The 13147-nt window shown below is 39.4% G+C and overlaps 1 protein-coding gene across 6 annotated transcripts in view; it reads right to left on the reverse strand.

Moving 5' to 3' along the window:
- Positions 1 to 3418: 3418 nt before the first annotated feature.
- stard13b (StAR related lipid transfer domain containing 13b) overlaps positions 3419 to 13147 on the reverse strand; it is a 269782-nt gene continuing 260053 nt past the window's right edge. For all 6 annotated transcript variants that reach the window (XM_060897733.1, XM_060897732.1, XM_060897734.1 and 3 more), the window contains 4 exons: positions 9941 to 10177; positions 8566 to 8783; positions 8295 to 8471; positions 3419 to 4311 (listed from right to left, as the gene is read on the reverse strand). In XM_060897733.1, coding sequence (XP_060753716.1) covers positions 4194 to 4311; positions 8295 to 8471; positions 8566 to 8783; positions 9941 to 10177 — 750 coding nt within the window. In that variant the 3' untranslated portion in view covers positions 3419 to 4193. The remainder of the gene's footprint in view (positions 4312 to 8294; positions 8472 to 8565; positions 8784 to 9940; positions 10178 to 13147) is intronic.

Below are 13147 nucleotides of genomic sequence, written 5' to 3' on the forward strand. Positions count from 1 at the left end.
GAGAACATGCAAACTCCATACAGAAAGTCCTTCATCAGCGACTGGCCTCGAACCCAGAACCTTCTTACTGTGAGGCGGCAGTGCTAACCAGTACACCACCATGCCACCCCTCAGTAGTTTATAATAATTTTGGGGGGACCCCCCCCCAGCCAACTCTCCCTTTAACCCAGAGGAGCTACATGGCTTCAAATAAGAATCACCTTCAATAAGATCATTTTATAGCTACCAGTTTATGAAAATACACACCTGCATAATTGCACATTTTATTCAGACTGCATCGAGACATTCTGTCTGACAAACAAATGAGTTTTTCTGGGTTCAAACTCCTTTCAGCCTGGCACAACTGTCAGCTCAATGTTGTTCAATATAATACACTTTCAGTTCCTTTTACACTGGACATACTGCACTCCAGGCTGTGTTTACACAATGGCAAAATTCCCAAAATAACATTTTATTCTCTCCACATTCACTGGATATGAGCAATCGCGTGCTCTGATTGGCTACTCTACTACTAGGATATCAGCTCATATACCATTGGCAGGTTGCAGGCACTTACAGATGTATGTGCGGGGGAGAGCGGGAGAAGCAAGCGGGTAAACGAAGCCAAAACAGAAGATGAGAATCGTGGCCGATAATAGAGGCTAGGGTCGGTCGATCGGCAAACAGAGCAACGTAGACGGTACTAGAGAGCGAGGAAGAGAATACGAGAGCAGGGGTCGAACAAACCAGGAAACAAACAGAAGGCAAATGGCTGAGTACGAGAGGACTGATCACTGAACGATACTTCACAAGCAGGGAGAGTGTGAGAGAGGCTTAAGTAACTGGGCTGATGACTAGTAAATGAGAGACAGGTGTAATTAAAAAACAGGCGATCGAGGGCGCTGTGGTTCTTGGGAGTTGTAGTTTTGAGAAGCCATGTTTGTAGTCCGTTTCAAGCTATCGCTCTCAACACCATTACTGACAACCATGAGGAGAGAAAAACAAAATTATTATTATTATTATTATTATTATACATACACATACCTTTCGGGTGTTCAACGTGTCTTTCTCTTTCAAAATTCTCTCAAAATCTTCCGTATTTAACGAAGCAAACCTGGCGGCCATGTTTGTTTACAAATTGTCCCAGTCACTCGCTTCTGTGGAAGTTTTATGTCACTGATGTGTGTCATGTTGTCTTGACAACCATGCGATATCATAAACCATATTCAACGCTCGTTCTCCATTGGGTAGAATGACGTAATACATGTAGGATAAGCGATATGCTAAGAATATTGCATGCTATCAAACCAAATGAATGAAACCCGCTAGAAGGGAATAGAACACGTTTTTATTCCATTGAAAAAGTGCCCTGTATGTCTCACTCATCTCATCTCATTATCTCTAGCTGCTTTATCCTGTTCTACAGGGTCGCAGGCAAGCTGGAGCCTATCCCAGCTGACTACGGGCGAGAGGCGGGGTACACCCTGGACAAGTCGCCAGGTCATCACAGGGCTGACACATAGACACAGACAACCATTCACACTCACATTCACACCTACGGTCAATTTAGAGTCACCAGTTAACCTAACCTGCATGTCTTTGGACTGTGGGGGAAACCGGAGCACCCGGAGGAAACCCACGCAGACACGGGGAGAACATGCAAACTCCGCACAGAAAGGCCCTCGCCGGCCACGGGGCTCGAACCCGGACCTTCTTGCTGTGAGGCGACAGCGCTAACCACTACACCACCGTGCCGCCCTGCCCTGTATGTATAATAATTATTTTATATTGCACAATCAAGGAGGAAAGACTGTGTTTCCTGTAACTCTCAGCTCAGCTGCGGCGCCTGTGGTGTGATGTTAATCGAACCTTGCACAATGAAGCGTTTGGTTTCTTGACCAAAAAAAAAGCAACTTTGAGTTTTGTTTCTTGTAAATTTGTGACCTTTTTCTTGGAAATTATAGCTTTGCAATCTCGCCGAATATCCAAGTTTTGTTTGTCATCAAATTGTGACCTTTTTCTCACAAATTTATGGCTTTTTTCATGAATTTATGGTTTTTCAATATCAGAGAATATCCGAGGGTTTTTTTTCCTCATCAATTTGTGACTTTCTTACTTGTAAATTTGTGACTTTTATCTCATAAATTTGTGACTTTTTCAGGAATTTATGGCTTTAGAGAACATCCTAATTTTTTTTCTCTCATGAATATCTGACTATTTTCTCATACATTTGTAACTTTTTTTCCCCTCAATTTTTATGGAATCAATTTTGTGCCAAAATGTTCATACAATACTTCTGAAATATCAAACAAAAACGACAAATCAAAATACAAAAAAACAAAAAAAAGTCAATTTTTTTAGACTGGCAAACAAATTATTCGTGTAATCGTGCAAAATATCAGTCTGTTACTCTTCAGAAACCTTTTATTTTTGTTCCGCGTCTTTCTCAATTTTGTTTGACGTAATTTATTTTGGTGGCGATTCCAGCTTTCTCGTTTGCGCTCCCTGACTTTCTGCTTGCAGTTTTGGCACAAACTTCACGTGTGGGTGGGCTGTCCAGGAATGCATTCCCATTGGGTAACTTGTGTTTGACTGACAGCTACGCTCAGCCATTCCCTACTCGGATTCTGGCGGACTGTTTGACGAGTGACCGATCCATTGACGGTAAACAAGGATCGAGTGGACTTCAGTGGCGACTATGATATTGAATTTACACTTTGTTGAATTAATTCAGTATCATAGTCACCACTGAAGTCCACTCGATCCTTGTTTACCGTCAATGGATCGGTCACTCGTCAAACAGTCCGCCAGAATCCGAGTAGGGAATGGCTGAGCGTAGCTGTCAGTCAAACACAAGTTAGCCAATGGGAATGCATTCCTGGACAGCCCACCCACACGTGAAGTTTGTGCCAAAACTGCAAGCAAAAAGTCAGGGAGCGCAAACGAGAAAGCTGGAATCGCAACCAAAATAAATTACGTCAAACAAAACTGAGAAAGACGCGGAACAAAAATAAAAGGGTTCTGAAGATAATAGACTGATATTTTGCACGATTACACGAATAATTTGTTTGCCAGTCTAAAAAAATTGACTTTTTTTTGTATTTTGATTTGTTGTTTATGTTTGATATTTCAAAAGTATTGTATGAACATTTTGGCACAAAATTGATTCCATAAATTTTATGACTTTACAATCCGAGAGAACACCCAAGTTATATATCTGTCAAATTTATGATTATTTTTTCTCGGAACAGTACTCCACCCCCATCCCTAGCTCTGTATTTCTTTTTTCCTACAATGGCCCTCATACGCCATCAAAGATTCAATCATTGCTATCAGGATATAAAGAGAATATCAAGAAATAAAATACAAAAAAAACCTGCTTCAAAATACAAAATACAAGACATCTGAAAGTTGCCAAAAAAAAGAGAGACACAACCAATTATTCATAATTAATTTATGTATAGTTTATTAAAAAGACGTTGTCACTGACTTGTCCTCTACGTAATCCAGTACTACAAGAGCAGGTCTGAGAAAGTCAAACCCAAGTCATCATTTTTTTTTTTTTTTTGCATTTTTACAAAGTTAAAATAAAATACAATAAAATAACACCCATTTATCAGACAAACACTGAATGAACAACAAGGAAAAGGCAAAGTAAAACCAGCTTACATATGAATAACACTTTGTACCATCGAAATCACATTGATATCAGTGCAAATGAGATATCAAGAGATATAACGGCCAAATGCTTGGACTACACGAGCCTTTTGACAAAAACGCACGCTGTACAGGTCACATGCCCGTATACATGTGAACACACACACACACACACACCCACACACACAAAACACGAGAAAACACATGCGATTGTGCAGCATGTGCGATCAAATATAGCTTTGAATTAAAAAAGTACATGCTTCCCAGAAGCATTTAAGAGCTTAGATGTTGTATACATTGTATAAGATTATGTGCACAGCAAATATGTACCAATAGAATTAATTATAATATGAATAATGATAATTACAAATAATACAATATTACAAATAGACAAACGACGTGAAAGCTAAGGTACACTGGCAGGATGCTGATTTATTTTAATTATTTATTTTTCCCACTTTGGGCATCTTAAGAGTCACAGCATTGGCCGAAGGGTGTCCCGGGTCCTCGGTGTCCCTCACAGAGATGTCCATTCATGCACAAAGGCATCGTGGGACTCAGATTTTAGTCTCTGGTCCATCTGCATGGATGGGCTGGAAGGAGTTGCGAATACGGGCGGCTTCGGCGGCACACAGGTGACCAAACGCTTTGTTGTACCATTCTGGAGTTCTGCCTCTGAACACACGGGAGAGAAAACAGGAGAATTTATTTACACTGTACACATATTTTAGCATGAGTTCATGTTTATAGACAGACAAATCTAATAAAAGCCATTTAGAAAATGTAATATCGTAAAATTATGTAATATCGTAAAATTATTACGCGTTATTAATTTGTGCTAGCAGCACTGGCGCAAATTGTTACTCTCACTCTGGATCTTTATACTTTATTATTATTATTATTCTCATAACATTTTGTAGGACACTATTTCTCCCTCGGTTTTCAACCAATCATCACCAAATTTCACATGAAGAATACTTCTTGGCTGAATTATGTTGCTATGACTTTTGGTGCTGATCTGGATCATCGATCTGGAATGACCCATGAAAAACTGAATTTTTTCAATCACTTATAACTGTCAATTTTCATTATTTTTTCAATCAGTTTTTTTTTTTTAAATTTTGTTCAGGGTGGCAGGGCGCAACTTATCCTCACTAAATGTCATTCTCTGTCTCTTACTGTTCTGGAGCTATAGGGTACAGTGACCAGACGTCTCGGTTTTTAAGAGCCAGCGCAAATTACTGTGACTTTAGTCACAGTCTCGATCTAGTTATTAGAAATTATTGCTGCTGTAAAGAAACAAGCAAAAAGTTGGTAATCTTAGCAATTATTGTGCTATAGAATGAAAATGAGCAAAATGGTGTAATTTCAATCATTGTACAATCATTGTAGTGTGTGTGTGTGTGTGTGTGTAACGTTCTTAATTGTATACACTTTAATGATTTTACAGCAGAGAATAACAAATTACAATTTTATTAGAAATAGAAAAAAGAACAGAAAGAGAAAAAATAATAATACAAATAGCAGGTGCTGATGGGAGCCTGGAAACAGGAATAATCTTCTCTTAGATAAAGGCGACCAAAAAAAAAAAAAGATAAATAAATAATAATAATAATAATAATAATAATATTATGGGGGGAATGTAAAATATGAAATGTTTGTATGAAATATGTAATAAACATGGTCTAGAACATAAATGCTGAGGAATATATATATATATATATATATATATATATATATATATATATATATATATATATATATATATATAAACAGTTATTCCATGAAATCGAGTCATACATGAGCTGATAGCTGATGAGATGTGTAGCACCAAGTTGTCTACAAGCCATGTCCGACGAGACTGAGTGGAATAACTAATAAATATACAGTTAAATAAATAAATAAAAATTATATATATCTATGCACACAATAATCACCACCTTCCATACATCGGCACACCAGCCACACCCAAACGAGGCTGCAAGGCTTGAAAAAAAACACATGAAACTATCCTATAGCCACGCCCGAATGCTCTGTGCTCGGCCAGTGAACCAATGCATGCAAAGTGGTGAACATAATAAAATAGAAAATTTAAATAGAAAATTAAGTCTTAAGAATTAATAAAAAAGAAATAATATCCTAAAAGATACATAAAAAAGATAAATTCAGTTCAGTCTTCTCAATCAAGCTCGAGAAAATGTATATTGTATATAATATGAGCAACTCCTGTTTTGTAGTATGGTATGTAAGATGAGCAAAAGTACATACTGTAATATACCGTATTTTTCGGACTATAAGTCGCACTTTTTTTCATGGTTCGGCTGGCAATGCGACTTATACTCCGGTGCGACGTATATATGTTTTTTTTTTTTTTCACTGCGGAATAACTGGAGCTGATGCTGAGTCTGACGACAGCCACGCAGAAGAAGAGGAAACGGCGCTTCATCTGCCGCTGGAGGCAGAGTTGTTCAGAAGCGACACCGAGGATGAGGAATTCAATGGATTTGCTGATTTGGAGTGAAATCATCAGCTTGATAAACTTGATTGACCTGTGTTTTATTATTAATGATAGGGCTATAGTTATTTAAATAAGTTATGTAGTGATTTTAGGCAGTGCTTAATTTGTGAAGTGGGAGGTCCCGGAATGCAGGAGGTGGGTGGGTCCGGCGACTCAAAAAAAAAAAAAGGCGGGGGATGGTTTACTATAACTTTACGCACATGCGCTTATTGTGTGTGTAAAATAATAATAATAATAATAATAATAATAATAATAATAATAATAATATCAGACATTATGATCTTAGAAAACGCTTTAGTGACAAACAGTTACAGACAGTAATATGTCGTGATATTATATTATTAAATATTAATTTTTATTAGTCTATATATTAAATTATATATTACATTTATCTTCTAAAATAACAGACTGTACTCATCACAACCGGTTTATTTCACCATTGGAGATCAGATCACACAAGACATGAGTTAAATGACTCATTTTAAGGATTTAAGTAGGGGATTTAAAAGCGGTTGTTGTTTTTTTTTTTTCACTAGACGGTTGTTTTTACTACCGTACCTGTCTTTGGAGATGATATACCTATAGCCTACTTGATTTGATGAAATAAAATTCGACAAAAATGAAGAATGACACTCCTCGATGATGACTACAGCTTTAATAACACAGATGAAAGAGCCATGGGGCGATAATAAGCCCTACCGGTAAAAATATTCTAAAAGCAAACTGATTAATGCATCAGTAATAGGCTACTAATATTAGTTATAATAATAATATAGGCTATTAGTAATAACGATAGTGATAGTATTAAAGATAGTAGTAGATATTTAAAATAATCAGACGAGGCTACTTACAGGGCAAAGGGCGCGTTATCACTGCTCAGCTGTTCGTTTATTAAATAAACAATGCAGTCGCGCAGTAACCACGCGCCGCTTATCAGATACAATCACAGATTCTATGGATAGAATAACCCTTCAAAAAAGTGTGACTTATAGTCCGGTGCGACGTATATATGTTTTTTTCGTCTTCATAATGCATTTTTTGGCTGATGCGACTTAAACTCCGGAGCGACGTATAGTCCGGAAAATACGGTACATGTTATTTACCAGCTGGGAGGTCCGTATGGTGAAATACCGTGACCGAGGTCTTGAAAATACTGAGCGAGGCCCTCTGGGCCGAGGTCAGTATTCAAGGCCGAGGTCATGGTATTTCACTATACGGACCGACCTTAAGCTGGTAAATAATATATTTATTTATTTTTTTAACCAAATTCTAACAGAAAACGAGAGCGCCCGAAAGGGAAAACCGAGCCGAGCCGCCATTTTGAATCCTCATTCACGGCTGTAATGCAAATGGCTTCCTCCTCGGTATACAAGTGCACTTCCATGGCAGGAAAAAAAACTACATTTTGCCGCCTATGTAGTCCCCTATTTATACACATAGGAGTCATTCAGGATTCAGCCATGTTTTTGCTCGGCGTTAGGAAGTTACAGGTTTTTAGCTTTCTCCTGAAATGTTTTATTTTATTTTTTCTTCCTCAGGGTAGTAAACCTCGCTTTCACTGTGAAGACTGTCGTTATCACTATCCATGATGTAAAATTAATGCTATTCTCCTGAGAAATGCGAAAATAAATGTTGACAAAAATTGCTACTATGTTTGTTGTTGTTGTGAACAAGCGAGTCGTCAGAGGTCCATAACCGGGGTCCGTAACCAGGGTCCGTATCGTAGGATACAGATCCGCTTGCCAGCCAATCAGAGCGCAGGATTTGATGGAAACCGGACCGCGAAAAAATAATTGCCGTTATTTTAAAACCAGTATTTATTTAATAAATAATTACAATAAGTAAACAATTATGAATTGTAATAGTATGTAATGATGTAAGATTCACAAATGTATAGTATTGCAATATTAAAACTAAGCAAAAGCTTGTGCTATTTATTAGCAATGGATTAAAATTAATTCGGAATTATTATGATAAGGAATGGAGTATTAGTATGCAATAGTATGCAATAGTATCCATGAGCACTCCTTGAGGTAGTATGGAATATTAGCAGTTAAGATTCGTGTAACATGATTCGCAAAAATGTATGTGATTCGCACTTCACACTCATTTGTATAGCCTGAACAGTGTGTGTACTCACTTGAGGTCCACTCTGCAGATGTGTGTGAGCCGTGACTTGCCCGAGCCGCAGGGCTCCAGCAGGTAGCCAGACTCGAGCACGACGCCCCTCACGCCGCCTACGAGAGGACACTCGTCATGCTCAATGGAGACAGACACGAGGGAGCACGCGCCCCGAGGTAAATCTGTCCTCCACGACCTGAAGGTCAGAATGAACGTGTTCAGTCCTCCAGTAATTCCGCTGCTGTAACATCAGGGGGCGTACTGAACAAATAACGTGAGTTGGCACATACCTGAGCACTACAAAGTCCCTGCTGGGGTGTGGTGGCATGCGGTTCAGGACGTATTGGAAGACCTCAGTCTGCTTGTCCAGCACTTCACACACTCTCCACTGCAGCAGATCCACATCCCACAGGTGGCGCTCGCGTAGTACACGGTTCAACACCACAGACGGAGGAGCTTCCACCTCCACAGAGACACGCCAGCGCCGCAACGGGTTCCCATCACCTACCTGCAGGACAGCAGGGCATTTCATACACTTAGCCTTCATCAGTGATTCAGTGAATCAATACTTAGCCTTGTCTGATTATCAATCAATCATTGATAAACTGAATCATTGAATTTATACGCCGCCTTGTTCTGACTACTAATAAATCAGTGATTCAGTGAATCAATACTTAGCCTTGATCCAATTACTGTACCAAACAGTCTATGATTCAATGAATTAGTGAATCAAAACTTCACCTTGATCCGACAACCAAAAAGTCTGTGATTAACTGAATCAGTGAATCAATACTGAGCCTTGATCTGACTACCAAAATGTCTGTGATTCAGTGAATCAATACTTAGCCTTGTCTCATTACCAGCCAGTGATAAACTGAATCAGTGAATTAAAACTTAGCCTTGTTCTGACTACTGATAAATCAGTGATTCAGTGAATCAGCAAATCAATACTTCACCTTGATCTGACGACCAAAAAGTCTATGATTCACTGAATCAGTGAATCAATACTTCACTGATTCACTGAATCAGTGAATCAATACTTCACCTTGATCCGATTACTGTACCAAACAATCTGTGATTCAGTGAATCAAAACTTCACCTTGATCCGACAACCAACCAGTCTGTCATTCAGTGAATCAGTACTTTGTGTCATTACCAACAGTGAATCAAAACCTTGTCTCATTACCAAACAATCAGTGATAAACTGAATCAGTGAATTAATACTTAGTCTTGTTCTGACTATTAATAAATCAGTGATTCAGTGAATCAATACTTAGTCTTGATCCGACTAACAAAAAGTCTATGATTCAGTGAATCAATACTTAACCTTGTTCTGACCCCAAAAAAGAACCAATGATTCAACAAATCAGTTCGTCAATACTTCGCCGCCGCCTTTTTTTTTACCAAAAAAATATTAATTCAGTGAAGTCTTGTACTCACTACTAATAAATCAGTGATTCAGTGAACCAGTGAATCAAAACTTCGCCTTGTTCTGACTACTAAAGCAAAACAGTGACTTAAATGTACACTTTTGCCTTATCTAATTTTCTTGAAATTGAGGTGAAAAAAAAAAAAAAACCCAGCTTATTCAGCTACCCTCTTATCTCTGACCCCTAAAGGCAGTACACAAAGCCAGTACAAACATGCCCAAGTCTCCATCACTACCTTCTTGTATGCGAGTTCAGTATTATCGGAGCTTTGGCAGGACACCCAGCCCTTGGCTTTGTCCCGTGCCTCTTTAAGCAGGACTTGAAGTCGGGAATCTAAGTGCACAGGCCAGGAGCCTTCATCCTCCTCCTCTTCCTCTGGCTGCTGCTGCTTACATAAGTCCTCCAGCGTTGGGGCCTGAAGGTCAGCCTCCACGTACGAGTTCCGCGACTGCGTCACCATTTCATGGGGAATCTGAGGGTGGGGGAGACAAAACAATATTTATTTTCCAGAAATTACATCAAGTTTAGGTCATTCTGATGGGAAATTTAGTCATTTTTGTCGTTTAAAGGTCAAATGAATATGTATATTATGAATTGGCCATTCTCCAATCTGGGGTACATTTCACGTCTCCAAGATAAATCTTTTGTTATTTTCCACAAAAGAAATCTTTATTGAATGAGTTTTGAACAATAATGCAAATTATGGCAAACGTTCAAAAATAGCAATGACTGATGTACATTTTAGACCCAATTTATCCATAAAACAGTAACTAAATGACTCCCACCCCTCCCCCCACATTACTGGCTGTCTTCGAATCCTGATTCATCCATTCAGCTCGAATAAACATGAAGTGATTCAGTCTAACAATCTGTTTTTTGGGTCTTATTTTATTCACTGTTATAAAATCAATTGCATAGAAAGTCTGTTTTCTGTATTATGTGAAATTTCAGTAATAAAAAATATTCTTTATCCGTCCCCAATGTTCTTGTCAACTCTGTTAACTCTGTTATAAAACCGCATAAACTCCACAAAGCCTTTTAATAATGCGCAGGGCACCTGCACCGAGTGACGTCACTTCCTCTGGTGGGAAACTTCAGAAAGGCAGTGAGGTATGTTCTGTTTCTTCTCTCATTAATCTGAACAAAATGTTGAGGATTTTACACCAAGAGTAAAATAATTATCTGTCAACTCTGTTATTGTGATATCAGAATAAATCTCTCACTCATCTCATCTCATTATCTCTAGCCGCTTTATCCTGTTCAACAGGGTCGCAGGCAAGCTGGAGCCTATCCCAGCTGACTACGGGCAAAAGGCGGGGTACACCCTGGACAAGTCGCCAGGTCATCACAGGGCTGACACATAGACACAGACAACCATTCACACCTACGGTCAATTTAGAGTCACCAGTTAACCTAACCTGCATGTCTTTGGACTGTGGGGGAAACCGGAGCACCCGGAGGAAACCCACACGGACAGAACATGCAAACTCCGCACAGAAAGGCCCTCGCCGGCCACGGGGCTTGAACCCGGACCTTCTTGCTGTGAGGCGACAGCGCTAACCACTACACCACCATGCCACCCCTCTCTCACTCTTTTTTTTTTTAAACAATAATATGATTAAAATCCATAAAAGTCTGTTTTTTAATACATGCCATGTGGCAGCTAGCTTGAGGTTCGCATGTGGAGTTAAGACACAAAATAATGGGAAATGTCAACTCTGTTATCACCAATTCCGTTAATGGATTGCCCGGTTTAATGATAACAGAGTTGACAATGACTAACAGAGTCAACGCTTGAAACACTTGCAATTACAGAATGGTCTGTATACTATTTATGCCACCCAATAAAAATAACTTGGTAAGCCTCTGATGAAACAAGATCAACTGTGAGCTATTGCTCACTTACGTATCCCCCCGCTCTCACTTATATCAGAATGCAAGCAAACGAAGGAATAGGACACGTATTATGAATGTTGAATTCAACAAATAATGAACCCTGAAACAAGTAAGTAAAGAGCAGTGTCTCTCCCCAGGGATTTCAAATACAACCCCGATTCCAAAAAAGTTGGGACAAAGTACAAATTGTAAATAAAAACGGAATGCAATAATTTACAAATCTCAAAAACTGATATTGTATTCACAATAGAACATAGACAACATATCAAATGTCGAAAGTGAGACATTTTGAAATTTCATGCCAAATATTGGCTCATTTGAAATTTCATGACAGCAACACATCTCAAAAAAGTTGGGACAGGGGCAATAAGAGGCTGGAAAAGTTAAAGGTACAAAAAAGGAACAGCTGGAGGACCAAATTGCAACTCATTAGGTCAATTGGCAATAGGTCATTAACATGACTGGGTATAAAAAGAGCATCTTGGAGTGGCAGCGGCTCTCAGAAGTAAAGATGGGAAGAGGATCACCAATCCCCCTAATTCTGCGCCGACAAATAGTGGAGCAATATCAGAAAGGAGTTCGACAGTGTAAAATTGCAAAGAGTTTGAACACATCATCATCTACAGTGCATAATATCATCAAAAGATTCAGAGAATCTGGAAGAATCTCTGTGCATAAGGGTCAAGGCCGGAAAACCATACTGGGTGCCCGTGATCTTCGGGCCCTTAGACGGCACTGCATCACATACAGGCAGGCTTCTGTATTGGAAATCACAAAATGGGCTCAGGAATATTTCCAGAGAACATTATCTGTGAACACAATTCACCGTGCCATCCGCCGTTGCCAGCTAAAACTCTATAGTTCAAAGAAGAAGCCGTATCTAAACATGATCCAGAAGCGCAGACGTCTTCTCTGGGCCAAGGCTCATTTAAAATGGACTGTGGCAAAGTGGAAAACTGTTCTGTGGTCAGACAAATCAAAATTTGAAGTTCTTTATGGAAATCAGGGACGCCGTGTCATTCGGACTAGAGAGGAGAAGGACGACCCAAGTTGTTATCAGCGCTCAGTTCAGAAGCCTGCATCTCTGATGGTATGGGGTTGCATTAGTGCGTGTGGCATGGGCAGCTTACACATCTGGAAAGACACCATCAATGCTGAAAGGTATATCCAGGTTCTAGAGCAACATATGCTCCCATCCAGACGACGTCTCTTTCAGGGAAGACCTTGCATTTTCCAACATGACAATGCCAAACCACATACTGCATCAATTACAGCATCATGGCTGCGTAGAAGAAGGGTCCGAGTACTGAACTGGCCAGCCTGCAGTCCAGATTTTTCACCCACAGAAAACATTTGGCGCATCATAAAACGGAAGATACGACAAAAAAGACCTAAGACAGTTGAGCAACTAGAATCCTACATTAGACAAGAATGGGTTAACATTCCTATCCCTAAACTTGAGCAACTTGTCTCCTCAGTCCCCAGACATTTACAGACTGTTGTAAAGAGAAAAGGGGATGTCTCACAGTGGGAAACATGGCCTTGT

The sequence above is a fragment of the Neoarius graeffei genome, chromosome 17, assembly GCF_027579695.1.
Source record: "Neoarius graeffei isolate fNeoGra1 chromosome 17, fNeoGra1.pri, whole genome shotgun sequence".
Taxonomy (NCBI): domain Eukaryota; kingdom Metazoa; phylum Chordata; class Actinopteri; order Siluriformes; family Ariidae; genus Neoarius; species Neoarius graeffei.